Source organism: Sceloporus occidentalis, unplaced genomic scaffold (assembly GCF_023333645.1).
Source record: "Sceloporus occidentalis isolate IW3139 unplaced genomic scaffold, rSceOcc1.0.p SCAF_61, whole genome shotgun sequence".
Taxonomy (NCBI): Eukaryota; Metazoa; Chordata; class Lepidosauria; order Squamata; family Phrynosomatidae; genus Sceloporus; species Sceloporus occidentalis.
The window spans coordinates 1,614,562-1,639,456 of record NW_028317041.1 but is presented as its reverse complement, the minus strand read 5'-3'; the positions used below and the strand labels follow the sequence as shown (position 1 = coordinate 1,639,456).

Sequence of the window (24,895 nt, the reverse complement as noted above, 5' to 3'; positions counted from 1 at the left end):
TTCGTTCCACCCCCTTGATGCGCTGTGACGCTCAAAGGGGCGGGCTCACGCAGAGCAGGTTTCCGTCACCGCGTGACAAGGAGAAGATCTCGAGCGAGAAGAGGCTGAAGAGCACGTCGGTGGAAGAAGAAAAAGTAAGTATTTAAAAAAAAACTAAAAATTGAGGTGATAAGCGGACCGATGGAGTCGCGGACAGACATTCATGCCCCTAGAGGGTTGCTGTGGAGAGGGGAGTCAGGGGACATTAACAATTGAATATCATTGAAACGTATTTGCGGGCCTACTCTATTTCAATCTGAATATTTTATGAAAAAGGAAACTGAAATTGGTTCTTTGGAGCAGTTGCTGTTTGCTTTGTACCACCAATTTTGGTTCCCATTTCATATTAAATAGAATATCACCAATATGGAAGAAGGGGAGTGAACACCACCTGCACACATTTCAGACATGGTGCCACCATGTCTGAAATGGTTGCAGGTGGTGTTCACTCCCCTTCTTCCATATTGGCGATATTCTATTTAATATGAAATGGGAACCAAAATTGGTGGTACAAAGCAAACAGCAACTGCTCAAAACAGCACAAATGTATGACCTCAATACCTCAGCACATGAGAGGTGAGCTGTCAGCTCAAGTGTTAAGCCTGTTAAAATGGCTGTTTATGGAGGTTATCATGAACCTCTGAAATCACTGTTTTTTCCTCCAAATATGTATAGGATTTTTTGTAAATCTTGGCCTTGGAGCAGGTTTAATGTTAACATACACTGGCTGTGCCTTCTGTTTTTGAGGTAACTACAGCTAATAGGGCTTGTGGTTATCTGTTTTATCTGGTTATCTAAAGAAAGGCCTAATTTTACAGGGTGGGAAGGACATAATTTTAAAGGACATATTCATGCCCCTAGAGGGTGGCTGGGGAGCGAGGACACAACAGGGTGGTTAGGACGATCTATACAGAAAGGGGGGGTGATACACATGGGTATAGGGGGCATTATAATTAACCAGTACAAAAGGGGGGGCATCAAAACACAAGGGGGGCATCAAATAAATCAATGCACAAAGGGGCCTGGCAGGGGGCACAGTCAGATACACACAATAAGCAGCAATGTGGAAAGCATTTTTTATGCTCTTGACAGGTGTCAGTGCCTGTCCTGGTGTGTATTTGGTTATCTGTTTCCTGGCACTTTACTTACTGTAGGGATAAATAGAACTTTGTAATTTTTATTTATCCAGAGACAAAACGCCTTCCTGAATTTCTAGTCACGTCAAAGGACAAAACTCCAGACATCAGTGTGAGGGAAAGTGAAGGTATTGTGTTATTTACTCTATTTCAATCTGAATATTTTATGAAAAAAGAAACTTAAATTGGTTCTTTGGAGTTTGTGAAACACAATTGCTGATTTCATTATAGAGGGGACTATACACCACATATTGCTCCTTACTATACTTACTATATCTTTGTTTTTCTCATTATGTATTTGCACCCCATGTGGAGGAGTATGCCTGGATCTTAGTCTCATAGTCAGACCTCATTTGAGGCAACATAGATTATAAGACGAGGGGTAATTTTTAATAAATCTATTTAAACTATTTATATAAATAAAGCTATATAAAAATATGGAGTTTGCAGTTGCATGTAAATTATCACTTCCTAATTTTAGTTTTAACTATCATGATATAACATAATGGATGTAGGACAGTTTTTGCAGATTTTTTTTCCCCGAAGCGGGGGGGGGCAGCATTTCACACTTCGCCCCAGGCAGCACAATGTCTTGGGCCGGCCCTGTCTCTAACAAAGTATATTTTAGTAGTAATCTAGTTCTATTCCTCTGAACATGAAGTATTCCACTCAGGGATATATACAACTTTGGATCCCAGCTGTTTTCACATGATTTTCCCAGTTTTGTGAACATTTCCCAAGAGATATTCAGAGTTCTTAAATTGCACAGCCTGGGGTCATTCATAGCAGCGTTTCAATTAAGATAAACACCATCAGGAAGAATATCCTCAATTTTTGGATGCAAGGCATTTTTAGCGTAGCCTTTGATTATGTCATATAAACAAATAACATTGGACCTTCAAGTGTATCCTGTTACAGAGAATGTTATTCTACTTGCATAGTAAAGCCATCTCTGGCTTCCTGATTGCATCAGGACCCTTGCAACGCCAATACATCTTGTCCCAAACTTCTACAAAAAAAAATTAGTATCCTGTGACTCTGTACTTTAATTAAAACTATTTTAAAACATTTTTCTCTTTTATACCTGTTACAACTTTGAATTATTCATTTTAAGTAATCTACATTACAAATGCATTATGCAGGACTCTCTTGCTGATATTTTGGCCATTTAACTCCTGAAAAGCAACTGGCTATTGCCAACTTACCTGGTATATTACAATGTAGCATATTTGGTAGCTGGCAGATGGTCATGCTTCCAGCTCATTGCAGATCATTAATGGCTTGAAACCCAATCTAACGTATGCTCAGCCTTTGCCGTCTTGCTTTGTTTTACATTAGTTTAACCTTATCTAGTTAGTAACCTAACCTTAGAAATGCTTTTACCTTGCCTTTTCAACCCATTATGTAAACGTGTACTAGCCCCCCCCGCTGCCCTAATTTAGCCCTAGTTTTTTTGATAACTATCTTTTCTGTTATGTATTTAAAACATCATAATCAAGACTGCCCTATTGTTTCCAGGTGCAGTTCATTCCTACATCCCTACTTAAGGATGTTTTTAATTTTTTGTGCCCTTCATTTTTTGGGATGTTCGTGCTCAGCTGTGATTTTCTTCTCGTTTAGTGTACCCACACAAGTTATATTTTTTCTTCCCAGAAGAAGAGCTTTCTTTAGATAACATTTCTAACCATATCTAATTTACTATATATAAAAAATAAAATATGGTTACAAAATTAAAAAAGCAACTTTTCTCACTTTTATTAGAAAAATCTTTTACTCACCTTTAAAAGCTAATGAAATAACCTTCTAAATATATTCTATTATTTGTCCCTTCTTTTTATTTTCTTTTTTGAAAGCTGATTTTTTTTCCAAGTCTGGTAATCTTGTCCCCAAATGCTATTAGGGACATCTTGAAAGCCAGTCAGTTCAATTTACTCCATTAAACCATGGGTATGTCAGGTTATGGGGGGTTTAAAAGGACACATTTGGGACATGTGCAATTTAGTTTTTCAACTTGAAATTTTGACATCTGGTCCTTTTGCCCCAAGAACTATTTGGGACATCTTTGAAGCAGGCCAATTCAATTTACCCCCAACAAACCATATATTTTTCAAAACTAGAAACTCCGAGGTATTCCAAATAGTGCATGGAAAGTATGAAAATACCACTAAGCTTTTGCCAAAATTTGCGGTAGTAACTGCCCCCCCCACACACACACACACAAATTGTACTTCAGGTATAAATTTAGAGCTCCTTGTATATGTCACACACCACCCCAATATGTGTTCAGCAACATCTCTCTAGTACAGTGATAGCACTAATGCATAGGTTTGTCTGGTTGTTTGTCTAAAAGGCCACATTCGGTCAGTCTGTAACCTATTTGGGATATCTTTGAACCTGGATCTGAAGTTGTAGGACGTGCAGGGAGTAAGAGTGAGCATGCTGGTCAGGTAGCGGAACAGCTTTCCAGCAAAGTGGTTATGCCTTTAGCAAGCTAGGTGGAGAGTGAGCCTGGAGGCAGGCGTCATCAGTTTAGCTCTTAACACTTCGCAGTGATGTGTGTGTTTTAATTGCGCTTGGGGACAAATCGACACAGCATATTCTACAGTGTCAAGTTTACCGAGATGGGTCTGCAGAATGGTAAATCCCCATAGTCCAAAACCGCCATCAATGTTTGCTACACAACACATTTCCTTATAAGGGGATCTAGGTTAGATTTGTTTCGGTAGACAGAGCCAATCAAAATACAGTTTGATAGCTTGTCAACTGAGACCAAAAAACAAGTTGGGATCTAGCCACATACCAAAATACTTTTGTTTCAAACAACATGGGCACAGATTTATCAGTTGGTAGCTATCCACTTTTTAACCTTTGAAAACAGATCCTGTATGACCGTTTCCAGCTCATATTAAACGATGGCATCATCAGCATACATGTAGATCATTTATAAATAGCGAGAAGCGCAGGGGCCCGAGGATGGATCCTTGATGCAGTCCATTCTTGATCATCAACGAAAGGGAATAAAGAAATAATTTGAGTTACCTCAAATGTCCTTTTTTTCTTAATTATTTAATCCCATTGGTTGTAGCTCCTCACCACTCCAAACAATATTACAAGAAGAGGTTGTCTTGATGAATCATTACCAGAGTATTAGCTCCATCACTGGACAAATGGTGGTAGAGGCTACATCACCAGCTGTTCCAAAGAAACACTTTATATAATCAGGGTAATGTTTCACAATTAGGTGTTTTTTTCCCCCCGTCTCTGTAGAGAAAAGGTACATCCCCAATGAAACCTTTTTAATCTCTCTATTTATTTATTTATTTTTTTACACACAGACCTGGCATTGAAATATTGATGTGGAATGATGCTCAAGTCAAAATGAAACATTTTCCAATAAACATTTACATCTTAACTCTTAATAAATCTAGTTAGGAAGGACCTGTAATATAGGCTGTGCATAAATGCATGATGGTGCATCGATGGACCAAGTGTCAGTGTTTTTACAAACCTTTTAAACACATGAACAAAACGATCAGGCATAGGAGGGCCTTTTAGATAGTAGTTTTCTGATAATGTATGTTCATTAAGTACCTATAACCATGAGCAGCTGCAGAGTATTTAGTATGATAACCTCTTTTTACCACCAGCTTCCATTATGATTACCCATGTGCATCAACAAAACACAAAAAGCAGTTTTAAGTTCTTGGAGTCTCAATTACAAATGTTTGTTTTATTATTATTATTTTTTTCTGTTCAAACTGCTATTTTATCCCACAATTCAGCTAATGAAAAGATTGTCACAATGTGTAGAAAAAGGTGGGCTGCCTCCGCAAGCAGGTGGACAAATTTATCCTAAGTATGGACAGATATGGAATGTAGGTTCAGCTCATACACAGATCACAAGTTACAAAGTCTTTTTGAAATATGGACTTACAAAACAACACAGCTCTTCACAAATATTTTCACAGCAATCTGGGGGTAGAACTAAGCAAACACCAAAATAACTCCCTGTGGTTTAGTATACATTATTACTTTATGTCTGACTCGTCGGTCCAGTTTTGCCCAAAGATTGTTCTTTAACATGATCTAGTGGTAAAGCATTAGAAAGTAAACAGGCTGATATATAGATCTTCTGGGCTTATGAAGAGATTGGTGTTTTATCTGATTGAATAACAGAAAAATTAGACTACTAATAGTAACACCAAACAATTTATAAGAATAATGCCAAGGAAACAGTTCTTCTGAAGTTGAGTGATTTGAGTGATTGGAGATGTAACATCAGCTCCACTGATACTTTCTCATGTGCTTGGTTTTCACCAGCGTCTGACCCATTCTGAGATGAATTTATATGTTCTTAAGTCCTGATGAAAGATTCTTTATAACATTTTGAAACTTAAATATCCATTAATTCCAATCAGGTAGAGGGGAAAAAAAGGGGGAAAACCAAAAAAAACAATACAAACTGCAGTATGACACAAAAAGTAAGGTTACGCAGTTTAAAATGTTCCCCAATAACTCTGCCAGTCTGTTAAAATTAAAATCACAGAAAGCTAGCCACGGCCACTATGAAAGACCTGCAATATGTGTATTTAACCATCATATTTAGGCATCTGTCCCTCACATAGATGAAAATAGACTCTCCATTAGGACTAAAAAATATATCTATATTTGTATATGTATTTGTTTTTACTACAGAACCCAGCAGCTGTTATGTTTGCTGCTGTTACCCTTTCCCCACAAAAAAAAGTAAAGCAAGATCTAGAAAAATAGCAGTTACTTCTAAAAATAGTTTGCTAATTTAAATTTTCATTTAAATTACATTCAGATGTAGCATAAGTATTTATAAGGACCAAAACGCAGTGGCGCCCTGCTCGTTTGCTTGTGAAACCACCTTGTAAGAGGAGTAAGGAGAATCAGTGCTTCAGTAGGTGATGTATATCATTTCTAGTGATAGATCCTTGTGTCTGTATCAGTATCGGGTCTGGTACTCATGATGCCAGCGGTTAAAATCGTTGTAGAAAAGCACAATGCTCCCAGATGCCATGCCAGTCATTATGCACCTGAAATGGAAATTGAGACGAAATATTAACTGTAGGGAGTTGGCATTGTTTAAAAGAATCTGCAGTTGTAAATGGCAATGGGTAAAATAACCGCCATAAACATTGTGAAAATGCAGAAAAAAACAGATATTGCTCAAAATATTCTTTGCAAGTTAATTTTTCCTCTCATATAAAGCATTAAGGGGTCTGCTTGATCCCCATGCATTATGCCTGCATCTGTCACCATTTTTATCCCTGCCCGAAGTGGCCTCTGTTTACCAGTGTCAAGGGCCACAAAGCACATACTAATAGGCTCAAAAAGTACTTTTCCCCTCATCATAAGTTACAAACAAAATATTTCTTAGCATTATTTTAAGATATGCGTCGTCCATTACATATAGAGCAACATGGTTATTCAATCCATAATTCTTACCTCTGATCAAAAGACAAGGCCATAGAACGGATCCCAGCATCACAGCCTGGATACGCAAAGAGTTGCTTCATGTCAGATACCTGCCACACGATGACTACTCCGCTATCTCCTCCTGTGAGCAGGTACTGTCCATCTCGACTAAGCAGGATTGCCTGTCAGGTTAAACAGACATATGTTATTTCTACAAACGTTAAGTACATAATATTAACTATACACACCCACATACATACATTATATATATTATATATATATATATATATATATATATATATATATATATATACACACACATACATATATATATATATATATATATATATATATATATATATATATACACACAATAAGAGACTCAGGGCTGCACCAGATTGCTGGGTTCTATATAACTTGCTATGGCTAGAATGTTTACAACATATTGTATATATATATATTATATACACACACGTTTGAATTAATACTATATTGCTATATACACACACATCTATAGGTTATATTCATAACATATGAAAAAAAAAATCACATACATGGAAATTAGGTAAATTTGTTAATGTAGCAATTCTGCTACTTCCATGAAAAAGATGCTTAAGACCCCTAGTATTTAAAGAGGTGAACAGCTGAAATGAGCCTTGATACTGTGATGAGGACTGGGTAATGATCTTAATTAGTGTTATCATATGTTCATGAAATTATATTATAAATGCGATGTATCGATATTCTGAAATACAAAAGGTAGAGAACTTCCGCAGGGCACGGTGTCTGTAAGCTAAATCAATACTCATTTTGATCCATTGTTTGTACTACCGGCAATGTCTTGAGGCTATTTGGATACTGCAATTATTGCCATGACAAATAATTATTTGCTACACTTAGAAAATTCATCTGAAGAAAATCCATTAACCTCTCAGTCACAGTTCATTGCGTTTTATAATCTGAGCTTTATATGAGAGAAATGCTATAGTAAGAAGCAAATTAAAGCCATTAATCTTTAACCCTTATATAACCCAGAGATTCCTGACGTCTGTATTAAATTAAAGTCATCTATTCTATTTGCACATTTCTTCTTAAATATGTCCTATAATCCGCATTTCATTTTACTTCAATGCTAAAGAAACTTTCACGCTAATGTTTTGTTTTTGCAAGAAGTTCCCAAAACACATACATAAATCACAAATCACTAGCAGAATTTTTACCCCTAAGTGTTGCTTCCTGGCCAAATTCTAGAACATAGATGTAGCTGCATAGGAGGACAACAGAAAAAAATATTTGAGGACCAACAGAGCAGCTTGGATTCAAACATCTTTTTCCTTTAAAGAATCAACTGCTCTTTTAAAATATACTTACAAGTTTAACAAAGAAGACACAACTCAAACTGTCCAGGTGGAAGAACCTAAACTATTGATATACCATTTGCAAGAAGCACAAGTTAGTTGATCAAATAGTTTTTTTTTCTATTTAATATAAAAGTACTTAACATTTTTCTGTGGTCCTAGGACAAATTATACTGTCCAAGTAAACCCAAGAAACTCAACTGTCCATCTATAGTGAAGGTAGACAACAGTAAGACATTATGTGTAAATTTGAATATCAAGTGCAGGATATGCTTTATGACGGAAACCCAATCAATTATCATTAATTCATACGGCGCTAGCATTTTTAATTTCCGCGCTGAATCTATTAATTCATAGATGCCAAAGAGTATCTGATGAGTTCATCAAAACTCAAACTTACAGGCACATTTGTATTTTTTTATAAAATTGGATGTCTAGTTACTTGGCTATGAACTAATAAGTGACGAATTTTTTCAGCAAATGGACATTAAAGTAGTTCATTGGAGAATTGTTTTAACAAACAAAAAGGAGTTTTATACCAGCAACTGAAAATATAGACGGAAGTGTCAAAATTCCACGTCTACAAATAAAAAAACTAAATTAAATTACAGACTGCATATGCCTCTGCATATCAATTATACGATTCAGTATTTGGGATAGAATCAAAAATTTTTTTTTTAATTTATATATGTATTGTTTTTACCATTTAATACTTATTTAAACAAAAACAACTTTGTGAACCCGGAACAGTTTATGAATCTAAAATGGATATGGTTATGCATTAGAAAGAATTTGTAAAACAAAAAATCTCAAAAAAAACCCTGAAGACCCTGTATTGTTGCTTTGTGCCTTTATTTCCTACAAAGAAATAAATATTTTTTTCTGGTGTACTGTGGCATATGAGTAGCTACAGTGCCCTTTTTAATCGTAAAGCAAAGCAAATAATTGGTTCCTCTGGGGTGCCTGGTTTTTATGTCTTTGCCTCAGGTAAAAGCAGTTGGATTTTAGGAGTGGATTTTCTCTTCCATCCAAGTGATTCATTTTGACATCTAAACATTGCATGCTAGATTTGCTTTGACGTGCTCCTGGCTGGGGCTCTGGTGGGCAATGCAGTATTTAAAACAAAAACAGGTGTATAATGTTGATTAGGCCTCTGCGTATCCCCAGGCATCTGGAGGTCTCTTGGTAGTTTTCATGTCGCAAGCTACAAGAAAGTAAATTAGAATTCTGTCCCGTGTCTGATGATTGTAAATTGTTACTTTTGTCGACATCCTGTGGCTCAGGCTTACCATGACACATGAAACACAACCTGTTTAACTCCACTCATTCAGTCATAGCAGTCAGAGTTGACCTTGTATTTCCTTGGCTTCACCTCTAGCACCCTTCCCCCTTCCCATTACTTGAGAAGCAAGCGGTGAAAACATAAGTCTGGTCCAGCCATGGCCAGATAGTTCACATCGGAAGAGCTAGACTTTAATAACTCACTTGGCTGTTAAGCGTGATAAAGAGCAGCAGCAAATGGAAAGACGTGGATTGTTTAAGTCTAGAACCCAATAGGGAGTTTTAACAAAAGGGGAAAAAAGTGAAAGAATGAAAACCAAGGATGTGGTACACGTGTTCAGCTGGACTGCAGAGAGCGGAACTTCCCATGCCTCAGGCAACAAATTCCAGCTTCCGGCACAGACTGAAACACTACAGAAATTGTTTTAGCCAACAAGGGATTTCAAGATATTTTGCAGATTTATTAGCATGGCTGACAACATAATCACAACTGAAAGTGACAGATTATCAACATTATAATTGCAATGGAGATGGGGGGCGGAAAATCAGTGGAGAATTGCACATTTTTGCCTTAATACACTATGTTCTTAATATTCAGTATTAGTACAATTTGTGCTATGATCAAATCGATTTGATACCAGCCGTACTTTCGCTCTCTAGTGAGACACACCAATCTGTGATTAACCGTATCGGCATTAGCCCACTTCTCAATTAGTAGTAATCTTACGGACATTCATTTATTACGTAATTAATAGCACACCGTTATTTAGTACGCACCACACCTGGGAAGTTGATGAATCCTACACTTTTAGTCATTTGTTTAGCTCTGCCTGTGTAGTCTGCACCACCAGACTAAATAAAAACACAGGTTGCAAGTAACATTTTTCTATGTCAAATTGAAACATAAATTTACAGCTACAAAAGCACCCCGTTTGTAATTGGAAACACATGCTTCCATTGTGCTGATATATGTGAAAAACACATTGCATAGAAAAATACAACAGCATATAAAAAGAGTGCTAACTTAAAACTGATACGCAAAATGTTTCTGGGAGAATTTTGTTTATTTATGTTTACCGTATTTTATAACGTGTTTATTAGCATAGCATTTTTATCTGATCCCGGCTAAAATAAGCACTAGGAACTAGGTAGCTTACCTATAAAGTTTATTACAATACTAATGTCTGGCAGAAATGTGCTTTAATCCTACTACATCACGTGGAAGGCTTACTTGGAAGCAGGCAACTGAAAACGCACTCAGAATGCTGGAAGTTAAATCTCAAAATAAGGTTCTGGCCAATACAAACCAAGTGGAACGAAACAGAAGTTCTAGGCGTTCTGTTTAGCATTTATTTAAGCACAACCTTAATAGAACACTCCCACGCTCTAACACTGTTCATGTAGACGCTGTCATTAGGATATTAAATGAGGATGGTGCTTTGAAATGACAAAAAGGGACCCTTTCCTAGTTTAGGCGATAAGGTTAAAGTCATGGGTCATAATCCTCCTAAACATGGGTGGTATATGATTGTTTAATGCACATAATATTATGGAGTTTGCAGGTACAAAGCATTCCACCTGATGTCTCTTCCTCTTCATGACTTCTCTCAATTGACCTGGAACTACTGTTGGGTCTTATGGATGAGCATAGAGATGCCACATGTTATCCACTAACCAGGGCATAACCCTTTGTGTGCTGGAAACATTTGTTAAATATTTTTTAAAGCTTAAGATTTTTTAGTTCTGGAGCTTGAAAATGCGTTTAAAAATAAACACAAAGCAGATACATCCCTGACCAACAGGCTTTTATAATGGGGCACATAGTTTTCAATTCATGGCATAACTATGAAGACTGAAAAAAGGAAACTACTACTCAGGCTTAATTATCTCATAATGTTTCTGCTGGATGACGGACCAACAGGGGAGTGTTTGCATTAGGATCTTTTTAGTTTATTGTGCACCAAATTTATAAAATGTGTGTATATATAAATTCACAACACAAAATTATCTCATTATCCAAGCTGACCCCAGCACAAAGCTGCTGTAATGTGGCCTTGCTAAAAACAAAAAAAAAAAAAAAAAAAAGTCTATTCGTAATATATTCCTCGAAAATAGCCGCATTCACTTACCCTTGTATTATCCTCAATTTCCATGGTGGCCTGAAGTTTTCCATTCACACTGAAGACACAGAAAAGGCCCTTTTCATAGTAAACAACACAGTGGCCCTCTCTTGAAGCCTGGATCAGTTTTGGTCGCAAGCAATTCACTGGAGCCTCGAGGGTCCTCAAAAGGTCTCCATTCATAGAATGTATCAAGCATGGACCTTCTAAAAAACATCAAGAAGAATATCTATTGACAAAGCAAAATGTCACCACGTATCAATCTCAAACTACTATTGAGAAGGCCAATACACGTGGTCACTGGACAAACCTAATTAAATTGGTTAAACGTTAAAAAAATATTACCTTTGGAGCCACTTATAACCAAACCCAACTCTGCACAGACAGTGGAACAGGTAATTTCACAGTCGTGGCCTGTCAAAATTGCACGTGGAGTGGCAAATTCATCTGTAAGAGAAAGCAAGAAATGCATTCACAAATCATTCCTTAAAAATCAATAGTCTAAACAATCCTGTTCCCTATAATCTGCCAGTAAGGCAGGTCCATTTAAAGGCAATTTCTTTATAAGGTCCAATTAGAACACAGTTTCACAGGAAAGAGAGCTTGAGCTCTCTTACACTTAAAGCTTTGATGAGGTCATCAGGGGTATAGCAGTCCAGATGAAGCAGAAGATAATGTCTTATGTGTGATACTGACCAACCATATTACTATAGATGTATTGCTTCCACATGTAACAGTCTTGATTCCTTCCTGTGGATTTGGTATGTTATAGTTTTAGTATAATTTAATGACACGAGTGCAGGTGTATATGGATTATTCAACACATGGCCAACGAAAGAGCTTCAAAAATAATATGGAAAACAATAAATTATATCTAAATGGGTCGGGAAATGGCCCCTGCTCTTTGTCTTCATCTGCATCGACAAGGATGCAGAAGACTTTGGCCCAGCACAAAGCCCAGTGTTTTCAGTCATGATTTCTCTTTGAGACATGCACTCTATAGTGATTTCGGGAGAATATGACAGGCTGGAGACATTAATTTTTCTTTGAGGCATAGAAGAAAGCAATGAAACGGTGCATAGTGTGAAACGATTCCATTAGCATTAAGGTGGAGACTTTTTGAAGTCTCTGCACTGAACTTGGTGGGATTCAGGCGACGCAAAGGTTTAAAGTCTACTGTTTTTCACCTAATTATGAGTTCTTATGGTTCAACAATCCCACAACTGCACAAAGAGATAATATTGTGAAAATATATTTTTTCTTAGTTTACCTTCCATGGCAAATAACGATCACAGGCTACGATAAAATACGTATTCAAAATATAATACCAAGGACAGCCACAGTTTATTGTAGCTCGATGATGAGTACCAATCTCTATAAGAACTGACTTTTGAATCCCCAAACCTTTGGCATTATGGAAGACTACATGCATGGACCATTCCATCTGCATACATGATGAAAGCGGTTCTGCATCTAAACTTTTTTAATAATGTGCATTTTTATTACACAGCTTGTATCACAGCAGCCTTCCTTTATTCTCTAAATCGGCTCTGTTTTACATCACTGTTTAACAATGACACATAACAGCGCATATCTCAACGAGCTGGGTACACTTCATTCACTAGTATAAAGGGGAAAGAAGAAAGCAAACTAAAGGTATGGAATATAGATCCTTGGAATACCTCATGGCGATTGTTCCGATTTATCTAATTTAGATCATGACAAGCAACTTTATTAGTTTTATATTAAATGAGGATTACCAGAGGAAGAGGGCATGATTTCAGTTTGGTGGGTAGGACAGGATTGACATATATATATATATATGTATGTGTGTGTGTGTGCTTACTAGTGTTTTTACAAAAAGCGCACATTTGTGTTTTTTGCTCTGATCTTTGAGTAATATTGTTTAATAACATGTAATTTAGCTGATATTTCACTCTTGCAAATTGTTTAAAATAGCACGTCTTGCTTTAGGGCACAGTGAATACCTTCTGAGTGCTGGGGAGGGGATTTTTGAAAATTAGGGAAAAAGCACTATAATCAGAGAAAGAGGTAACACAGTCGCCACAGACAGGCAGCTCAGTACGGCAATAATGTTTAGCATATGGGTTTTTCTTTTCATGTACCAAACCTGCAAGAGGAAAGAAGGGGGAAGGGCTTTTTTGAAATTATACTGTCGGCATGTGAGTAGTTTGAAGGAGATCAAGAGGTTCTTTATCTTGACCTTAGTACGAATGTGCGACAGTGTAATTGAAAAAGACATCTCTCTTTTACATACAGATCAGAAAGAACACAGGCTATCAACTACAAAAAACAGCCTTACAGAATTATCATTTTCTTAATAGCTATATGAAGTCTTCACATTTACATGCCAAGTATTAAAGAAGTAGTAACTGCCCAAACAGAACAATAGGGGGTAGAACTTATAACATACAAGTGATATCCAAAACAGGAAATCTATATATTTATATACTGAGCAGTGTGAGAGAATGAAGAAACCAAAAAGCATAATTCTGCAATAATGACATTTAAAATAATAATAAAAAAAAAAAAAAAAAAAAAAGTGCTTTGTAAAAAGTGCAGTTATTTATCTCCAGCTGCAAGTGCTTAGATAGTATTTGGTTCTCAAAATGTAAAACATAAAATCAAATGTAACAGATACATTAATATATCATGTACATATACATATGGCAAATTTGTTTTTCCTTTTCTTATTAAAGCTTGATTTTTAACCCCCCCCAAACTACCCCCCCCTTGTTCCCCAAATAAAACATGAACTTTCTTTACATGACATATGCAAAGCAAAACATAAGGTGAGAAAGCTAACAAGTTTACACACTGTAGGTCTACTGTATGGAGTAACATCTATCTTAACGCACATCAGTACACTGTAGGAAACACACAACGCTGCTCACCTAGAGATTAGTAGGTTTCATATTTAAATGTCAAAGGTCAGAACTTTAAACATGTATGAATCAAGTTTGTTGCCATGTGCTCCTGATATTCATACAACTCATTCTTTTACCAATGGAACTGATTTATGGAAGCGCATTAGTCACTTGTACATAGTACATATAATATACAACGTAAAGGGCACAACTATTTCGGGAATTCTGTGTGTTTAAAGAGAAATATTTTACTGTGATCTCCATGCCTTTTGATGCAGTCTCTAAGAATTGTTAGAACTAAGGATATCTTATCTTGGATAAGGTAATGGAGTTATCAACATTTACCCAGAAACTCAAGCTCGAGTATGTTAAGTGCATGAACCATTTTGCCATTCTATACCGAAGTTTAGTGCTCCACGCCATTAATAGGAGTTACCGCATGGGCACTAAATAAAATAACACCTCTTACCATTAACACTCCAGACAAAATCAGGTCACATTAAGCAGAGAGACATGTAATTTAAGTTTGTAATTAAACGTACCTGTAACTTCATGAATTTTACAGCCCCAATATAATTTATCTAGGGAAAAATGACACTATAAAGTCCTAAGAGAACTGAGCTGTGGGGCAAAAGAAAGCATTAAAGTGTTATGGCAGCCTACAGCAGAGATCAATGCCACGCTGTGATCATCAGCTTTTTAATGCTCATCTACAAATCACTTTATTCCACACAGCCAGACGCCAAAAAAGTATAATAACTAGCACATAAAGCGTGCAGGAGCTACCCGCTATACAGACTAATAGCAGCTCTTTCCAAAAACCAACGCGATGAATAAACAGAAACATATTTAAACAATTCATGGTTTTTGCTCATTTCAAGGACCCCTATGATAAAATCAGAGAAAACGAGAAGGAAAAGTAACTATTTGACCTTAGCAAACAGGTATTCTGCACATACATTGTTCTAAAAACTACTAAAAACTATACTTTAGCTTGCCTGCAATGTTATATATTAGATGGGGCTGCATAAGGCTTTACTTTTGAATTGCCTAGGATTACAAAGGTTTGAGTTGCCCCTTTTCACTTATTTATTACATTGTGATTTTTTTTCCCCATATTTGATTTCTGAATTTAAGATTCTATGCATCCATCCGTCTTCTGAACATGGAGATACGCCCACAGTGATCGTTGAGTTCGTACAACAAGATATGAGGATATAAAAACCACAAGTTAACAATAGTCAACTTGGCTACATGTATAATAAATATGTAAAAAAAAATGCAAAAACCACTTTAGGTTAACAATGTTATTTGGACATTGCGGTACTTTGGGGTGTTTTCAATAAGAAAAATATATATTGTTGTAAAGGACAAATAAAATGTGATTAGTTTACACAAGTAAAGTAAAATTATAAAAATGTTTATATGCAGTTAATAGGCACTGAATGAAACCATGAAGAATAAAATGTGTTTCACATCTATTTTGTAATGCGAGCCCCTTACACAACCTTACAGTTTCAATAACAAAACCTAAAGCCGGGAAAAAAATAAATTGTGGAGCACAACATTGGGGCTTTAGTGGACGCTTTTCTGAATGGTAAAGATCCATTTAATAGCCGATTGTAAAGCAGAACAGATCTTCTTAAAAGATTTGGCGCTGCTACAGCTTCAGAAGATTGCCATGGTTTTCTGCATTGGGAACATTTTATCTTATTACTGGTTTAAGCGGCTCCATTTAAAACTTTTCTAAACTGTGTTTGGTAAAACAGGCTTAAAATCTACCCGGCCAAACTACTTCAAAGACAAAAAAAACGAGTCTTTGTCCCTGGAACAGGTTTATGAGCACTGGTGCTGAAGGGGCTGAAAAGACTGCTCTCTGTATCTTTATGGAGATCTTTTAAAGATGATGAACAAGGCATGACAGACTGAAGATCACGGCAATCCTTCTACTTATTCACTCAAATATTTCTATTTCTCTTCACTGTATTTGGCCACTTAAACCAATTTAATGGCTACAATGCTTTGGTAGAACCGCTATGAAGAGTGGCTTATTCACTAAACACTGGATTGTAGAAATATAACCGACTCCATGTTATGCAGGGTTAATTCCAAGGGGCTTCTCCTGCAAGAAGAGCTAAGCTGGCTCTGGTAATGCGTAAGTAACACATCCTCTGGTTTCAACCAAACTACACTCATTTAGTGCATAAATTCAACAGTTTAATACAAAACACAGCTGCTTCTTAAAGGCGACGTTCCACTTGGATAAAACATTGTCAGCACTCTGACATTCAAAGAAATGTTAGCAGAGCTTTCCTCCGAAAGGTTAACTCAAAAATTGAGATTTTTTTAGTTTCAATGGCAACAACCTATCATTGACTGTGCCACTCTGAACAGGTGAGTTTTGGTGAACCTAACGCCCACAACTTGCTTTCTAAAATAAAACCATCGGTCCTTTCCACAATTTTGAGATCTCCACTCCTGACTTCCCCACGTGACCCGCAGTCCTTCACCTTCTGTCTTATTCCTCCTCAACCTCCTAACAGACTGTAAGCTCAGAAGAGCAGGGCCCTCTTCTTCTGTATGCCTGATGTGTTATGTATTGTCAGTGTTAATGTTCACTTTCCTGTATTGTAGCGATGCTACAGAACCTACTGGCATTCCATAAATCAAACAATGTAATGGTTGTGTCATGTGACCATTAGGTGTTCCTGGCAAAAATTATGAGGGAGGCAAAATTACTGGATTACAGCATTTTGGGAAAAGGTTTGGAATTTAACATAACCCGGAAAATTGTTTCTAATGCGGTATTTAGTTATAACGGTGTTTCATTCCACAGAAGAGCATTGTCCTTAAGGGGTTAAGAGGCATATAGTTTTTTGTTGTTTTTTCCAGGTGAGTTCTTTATTGCCACTCTTTGAATAGCTTAACCAGAAACATTTCACTTAAATAATGAATTGCTATGCATATGCGAAAGCATGTTCTTTCATTCTTCCACTAGTATTTGTTAGCTGTCTGAACTGAACTTACTGAACTAGAGTTAGTTTCCAGTAGCCACTTCAGTTGCCATGTGTGTATATTACTCTGCAACATTATCGGCCAAAACCATTTACTGATGCAATGACTGTACAAAATAAAGCTGCCCCTGATTTCGGGCAACAACATACAATCCACTATAGCTTGGGTAACAAAAAATCAAATCTGTAACCCAAACATTTTGTATAAAGAACATATAAACAAATTAAAACTAAAATTGATGCATCTTTGGCATAATCTGCAACGTATCGAAAACCAACTTTAAATGCAGATACCAACGTCTTACTGTAAACGAGCCAATCTAATTCCATATTCTTGTATTCACATATTTCTTTCACAAACTTTAGAGTGCTTTTGAAATATTTCCATAGACATGTATTACAGTAGCGTAAATTGTCTAAATATACACAAGGAAAGCAAAAAATAACCGGCCGCTGCATTCTCTGAAAAGTGCTACTTAGGAGTGGTTGGACATTCTCATAGCATAAATCTGTAGTGGCATTTTTATGGACTGAGAGCATATCTTTGTAGTAATGACATCAAACCGTGATCTATATCCCTGTAATGTGAATAATTACAGCACAGATTCTGTTTCCTGAAAGAAAAAGGTACCAAGGAGGCCCCCAACCATTCGTGAAGTAGCTACTTTTAGAAAGAAAACATTAAGCTAGTCAGTTCGGGAAAAAAATAAAACAAAACCAAAAAAAAAAAATCATATTAACCAGGCTCGGAGCAAAGCAAAGATTTACGTCCCAAAAAACTGGATTCTGTGAGAAGAAATGCAGAGAAAAAGTAATTCTCTTACTGTGAAACTTGCCAAACGGCTACACAGAAATTAATTTATTTATGTAGAAATAAGAAAAAGGCACACACATTTTGTACAAAACACTTTGATACCACAACTACATGTTGTCAAAATGAGTAGCCGGCGGGTTTCCTAAAATACCTAGCGGGCAGCAGTGGTGTCCAACCTACCCTGGTGTAGGGCGATTTTAGCACAGTCCTATACAATATGACCACCCTCAATAAAGCCTTTATTGGCGAAACGTTGTGGATCACACTTCAGGACCGTTGTTGTCCGCCCTCCTGCCTATTTGTTGATGTGTTATGCTATTAACTGATTTTTGTGGCATGTAGTTCATTGCAGATTTACTCCCACTTGTACTATTGTATTGTTTTTGAACATTGTGCTCATATAAATTATATTTTTTCTTAATTATACAGTGGGGTATGTGTTTTTTTTTTTTGTGGCACATGCACCTCCTATTTTTCTATATAGTACTATACAGAAACAATCGGCCGTCCTATACAAATTGTAGACCAAGTCCAAGGCTTATTAGTCACATCCGTCGAGTCTCGCTCTTTTTGTACCAACTCAGAAAACTTTACTACGGCCGTGCAATTTATTCCAAGGAAGTAAAACAAGTGGCAATGGCTACAATAAACACAAGAAGCTAAAACATTGTTTAGGGGGTTGAATATCTGCATATATACATTTCAATGTCACTATCACATAATGCCTTTCAAAATAAACAAAATTACATGCAATATTTACTCACGTCGTTAGGGATCAGCTTACTACGCTAACGGTAAATGCAAACTAATTGCCGCACCATCACACTTCCTAGTTAAATATGAGTTTCAGAGACCGATGCATTTGGACTGCATCGTCGTCTAGTTACACAAATTCTTGGTTTAAATGACAGAATTCTAGTTTTCGGGCATAAATCATCCTTCTCTCTGTTTATGTCACATAGCCCTAAGGGCTGTATAATACATTCATTTTTTTCCCCGCAGCAGGGTAAATAATTGTGCTGTGTTCAGATATGGGCTGATCAGGCACCATATGGTACATATTAAATGTGGAAAAAAAAAAGAATGTGTCCGCTCGATACATAGAGAAAAAGTAATGGTGATTAATTTAGTTATTTATTTAATGGTAATGTAATATTTGTAGTCAGAAATACTCATTCTTAAATGTTTATAACAAACGCTCACCTCCAATGTCACCTAAATGTAATGACATTACATAACCCAAAGTGCGCTCAGCAGATACAGGATAATACCACAAGCCACACTTCTTGCCAACATGCCTCGCTCATAGGCCTGGGGGCAAATGAAAGCCCAGTACGACCAACAGTACAATCAGTGTACGTTATGGCCATTATTATTATGGACATGTTATGGCATAAACCTTGGACTGATGCAGGGGACTTAACTGTGATATAAAATAATACCTCTCACTGGTAATTACATTCAATAGACATTTCCCGCACACGTGACCACCATTCGACCATTGGTATAGATAAAGGAAAACGGGAGAGTGAAGAGACTGAATGACTTGCCTAAATAGCATGGGACCGTGTTACAGGTAACCTTGTTTCCTGCAACTCTTTATAGAATTATTAGCGAGATGGTCATTCATTTTTTGCCGAGTAGGACACACGAAAGACAGCAGATAACGTGGCAGAATCCACAAAAATTGCAGCGCGACTCTTTGGGTGGGTGAACAGCAGCCAAAACACACAGTAGAGAGGGCAGCCAAAACACATCATGAAAACTAGGTACAGATGTACTAGAGAAGGGTAAACAAGCATGTCTTGGTTTAATTCAGTCCCACTGAGAAAATGAACACAGGTTTTCTTCCTAAGAATCTGTCAGCGGAGAACCGAAATATATTGGGCAACAAAATGCCTGTGAATTAGGTCATCTTATCAAAGCTAATAATTTACAGCACGCACTTCTTGACCACCTGTTCTAGAACTCATTTCTATAAATCAAAATGCAAACCAGAAGTTTATACTCACAAAATGGTTCTTTTTTGTAAGAAACTGCTGGTTTATGGTATAAGCGGTTTATGCGTGCAGTGGTCTATAATAGAGAGCAGTGCAGGGGCTTCATTCATTTAAGATAAAATGATTACGATGCACTCTCTTGTCCTACTTTACACTTAAGTGACCATCTGCTCAATCTTTAGTGCCTATTTGCCATAGATTTTCGAGCCGTCACAAGATAGGTGGCAAGCCGTTCCAGAATGAAGTGTGATATTATCCATCATACTGTTTATGAATCCTTCATTTCATTCATACGTTTCTGTGATAACAGTTAGCAGCTATGCTACTGAAACTACGGCATGCAAGTAACGGCAGCAGCTAGCGATCACCGGGAGATTATTTAGTTGGGTGTAAATATTCGGCCACTTGTTTTTGGCAACTGGGATGTAAAGGGACACTCCAGCCATGAGAGGCACTAATGCATATAATAGCTGGGGTGTCCCCCTTGCAAAAGCATGGAGGATTCTGCAAACAAAATACTTGGAGCTTAAGCCATCCACCGCACTGTGAACCAACGCAACAACTTTTTCACAAAAATACATAATAAAAACAAAACCTGTGTGCTATTCCCCAGAAAAAGGATATTAACCATAGATGTATATCGTATACTGTATGTATACCCAAACATTTGACTTTTGGTTACATCATCCATAATGCATTGAGGATTCTGCAGAATTCTCTCATATGCATCACTTTCCATGTAGGAGATGCATTTGGCCCGGGCACATCACCATGAATGTGATATGCTTGCCGAAAGTCAACTCCAGCGCTGGCTCGCTGTGGGCGAGGGTCTGTTCAGACCCCTAATATGTGCATGCGCGGAAAGTGCTGCCATTGACTTCAAGCAGCCAATTGGTGACAGGAATCAGACTACGGATGCAGCTTCCACCACAAATAAGTGCTTTATTTTTTCCCCTGATTTTGAAGAATGCCTGTAGTCACGGGGTCCTTTAATATGCACTCTTTAGCAGGGCTGTCCAGAACAGTAAACTGTCTCTTTAATACAATCAGATTTGGTTAATTTCTGTGCTTATTTGCAGCAAGGTCCACCTCCCACATTGATTTTATGGCAGGGTACTCTCTTTTTTTGTTGTTGTTTGTAGCACGTTATGTGAAATGTAACAAAGAGTAACCCCTTCTGCTTCAATTAATAAACAGCCATGGTCCATGCAATTTGGATTAAAAATATATTTTAAGCACATTTTTCCCCAAAAACTTGCCACTAGGGGGCACCATTGTTTTGCAAATAATACCGTGTACGCTGCGAAGAACACTACCGATCTTATAGCAAGAAAATCGTTGTATGAAAAAGATCCCAGACATGCAAAAACACATCACATCTACACAAATAAAATAAGATATTTGTCTTCATTTTACACAAGAGCATTCTAAAAACGTCTCCTCAAAAGGGACTCATCTGTAGTGCATGTAATATTTCAAATAGTTAAGCCACTGTTTTGGGTTATCGGATTCTTTTTTGTTTTCTTGTTTATAATTTGCCTCCTTTATGCAGTGAAATCATTTTCAACCCCCCCACAAATTACTCCATTAGACATCTATATGATATACTATCATATGTAGGCTACCTGGTTTTATATGCACCACTGTTCATTCTGGAGCCAAAACATGGAGTATAGGGTGATTTACATTATGAGAACCAAATCGCTACTAATTGTAGAGGTAACTAAGCAGAGGAAAAGGTTGCATTTTCCCCCCATAATTAAACGATTGGATTCTCTAGTGAACCGATCCCTGTCTCTGCAGAGTGCTTAGTGGTCTCTCCCCACCTCTTATTTTATTAGTTTAAACAGCTAGTAACTCTGAATGCCAGTTCATCCGATTACACCATATAGCTCACGTCAGAGAAGCTGTAGCTGTGGGTATCGGGCTTTAGATGTATTGATCCCTCGAATCAAAATAAATAGACATCAATAATCCATCAGGCTGCACAGCGAAGGTTGGAATTCATCACTCTAATTATTCCCAGTCTGCCCAATTCCAAAGGGTACTTGCTGCATTGGCTTAAAACTTTGACCAATACTTGCAGATTGGAGACTTTGCAGCATTGCCCTAGTATTCTAGTTATGGGATTCTAAAGGCCATTTCTTACCACATTTTCATACACATCTAAAAACATGCCATGCCTCTTGACTAGGCTTATTTGGTTATTTTGCCCATCTAAATTATATTTCATATGCATTATATTTATTGTATGTGATGTGAAAAATAAAAAATAAATCACATATGTAAGTTCCATTTGAAAAAACATTTTTTTTCCTCGTATTTATATTTTGGTTGCTTGAGGTTTAATATGCATCCAATATAAAACCCTGCGTGTTAGACAATTACTGCATTTTACTGTGTGCTGCTCAGGGGATCCAAACTGCACCAGCACAATATTCTTTTCATAATGAAGTTTTTAAATCATTTTTAATTACCTTTCAAAAGCCACATTCTACTTCTGCATTTGACAAGATGCAAAATAGTTCTTTTCAACAAACGTTGCACTATGCAAGTGATTAAATTTATGCGGCATGGCTGGTAACCTGCATTAATGTACTTATTGAATATACACAAAGGAACTTTTTAGATGGTTTATATGCACAAGGGAAAAAAAATTGGCTCCTCATATTTATTCATTTAAACCGTTGCAAGAAAGTTATTAATACTAAATCGTTAATGGCTGATAGAGAGTTCTGAGACACCTTAGCATGGGCTCGGTACTCTCAACCTCAATCATACAAAAAGCCAGCAAAAGGAGGAATTAGTTTTTGGGGAACAGAAAAGATATTTTACGTTTCGGATGTCCAAGACCTTGGCTTGGACATAATGAAAAATAAGTTTTCAGTCTTTAGAAAATAAAAAAAAAAGTTTTAATTATCAAAAAGATAAAGTGAGAAAATTTTGCTAATTACATTTTATATAAAAGAAATTAATAATAATAATAATAATACATTTTATGTTGCCAAATAAATGCTACCAAACTTTTTTTTTTTAAATAAGCCTGCAGGAATTTTTTTTAAAATTTACATAAATTCTAAAATAAAAAGTAGAAAGGATAGTATGCAAAATGCAAGCATTAGCAGAAAAGAAAAATTCAATGGTGGAAAGCAGAGACTTTGGTATTTTTGTGCAGATATAACATACAATGAAAGCTAAAGCCGTTCGTTCGTGCAAGGGCAAAGGGAGGAGTAGGAGGCAAACATTCGAAAGAAGACAAGATGAAGAAGTGTGGTTTGTACTTTGAAGATCACCTTTTAGTAAATTCCTCCCAACGCAGCAAAAAATATTTTTCAAAGCGGTACGGAGTGGGAGGAAGTGCGCTGGCACACAGCGGGGCTGGGATTTGTTACTGGGCTTCAAAAAATACCTTCCCCTTATGACAGAGTATTCATTTTTGTCACTAAGTACGAATATCTGGGGGAGATGGAAGCAAAGCAGCAAAGACCAGAATATTATAACCCGTACAGACGTGCTACTTGTCTAATGTACCTGTGAAATTGTGCAAAAAAAAAAAGGAACACAAATAACCAAAATCACCTCAACTAAACCTTTTTATATTTATCATATGGCCTCTATAAATCTATATGACATGCATTCCTACAATTACATGTATTTCATGGGTTTTTCAAACATTAAAGTACATGATATGCATTTAAATATATGCAGAATACATGTCTGTATTTAGAATAATACAGTTTAAAATATATTTTCATACCAAAGGCAACAACGGCTTTTTTTTTTTTTTTTTTGCCTTCCGCTGTTTCAGTGGAAATATATCAACCAATAAAAGCTTTACCCAAATAATACACAACCTTCCAAAATAAGCAGCCAAAAAGTGGCCTGGAATTACTAGAATCCATCTGCGTGGAAATGATGAAAAGAAACAGTATGACTGAAAAATAAAATATATTGGTTTTGGGGGAAAAGTCAACTATTAAGTATAACTAAGTTATTATGCAAAAATCTACATTTTTTGTAATTATGTATACATGCAAATACAAATAACAGCCGTAGGCGAAAGATCAGGAATACATTAAGGACTGCTTTCTCCTAAAACGTGAATGAAAAAGGTATTTCTCGCTCACCTCTACTTTTATTACCAATGTGGAAGGCAGGGCTGTCTGTACATTTAATGGGGGCCGGGGCAAGCTCTCCACTATTGGCTCTTCTAGCCCCAGCGTACCAGAGTATGAGGTGGAGGTCTGTGCAGACGCTTCTTTAATTACGATGTGCCTGCCGCTGGGTGTTGGGATATTATGTTATATCCCAGCTCTCTGCATTAGGTGATGTGGAAGCAACACGGAAACACTAGTGGAGAGGACGTGAGGCGTTTGCACAGAAATCCACTTCACACTTGGGTACGATTAGGCTGACTGGGGCCCAAGGGACAGCTCCCGTGAGAACGGGCCCAGGGCAGCTGCCCTTTTGCCCTGCCTGGGTGAAGGTTGTTTATCATGGTTACCTGGTGAAATTTTAGAAAAAAAGGTTTACTTCATAATTATGGAAAGTAAAACAAGCCTCACAGCTCATTATCTAGTGCATTATGAGCGCTACGGAGATAGAGCAACAAAGCTTTGTGGAAAAGGCATATTTTAGGACCAAAGAGAAATTAAGAATAAAAGGTCTTATATATTTCATATCATATATTTTGGATATCACATTCTCATTGGCAGTCAGAGGAAATAATAAAAGCCAAATGCAGATACAAAAATCTGTATTCGGTAACACAGCCGGTAGTAATCTGCTTACATTTTTTGGGAA

General features: G+C 36.9%; 1 protein-coding gene across 1 annotated transcript in view; it reads right to left on the bottom strand.

Moving 5' to 3' along the window:
- Nucleotides 1-6,144: 6,144 nt before the first annotated feature.
- The window catches only part of LOC149287394 (lipopolysaccharide-responsive and beige-like anchor protein), a 269,868-nt gene continuing 251,117 nt past the window's right edge, over nt 6,145-24,895 (bottom strand). Inside the window, exons 53-56 of the mRNA XM_089492899.1 lie at nt 11,722-11,823; nt 11,386-11,582; nt 6,648-6,799; nt 6,145-6,235 (exon numbers count right to left, since the gene is read on the bottom strand). Of these exons, the coding sequence (XP_089349025.1) occupies nt 6,145-6,235; nt 6,648-6,799; nt 11,386-11,582; nt 11,722-11,823 (542 nt within the window). The remainder of the gene's footprint in view (nt 6,236-6,647; nt 6,800-11,385; nt 11,583-11,721; nt 11,824-24,895) is intronic.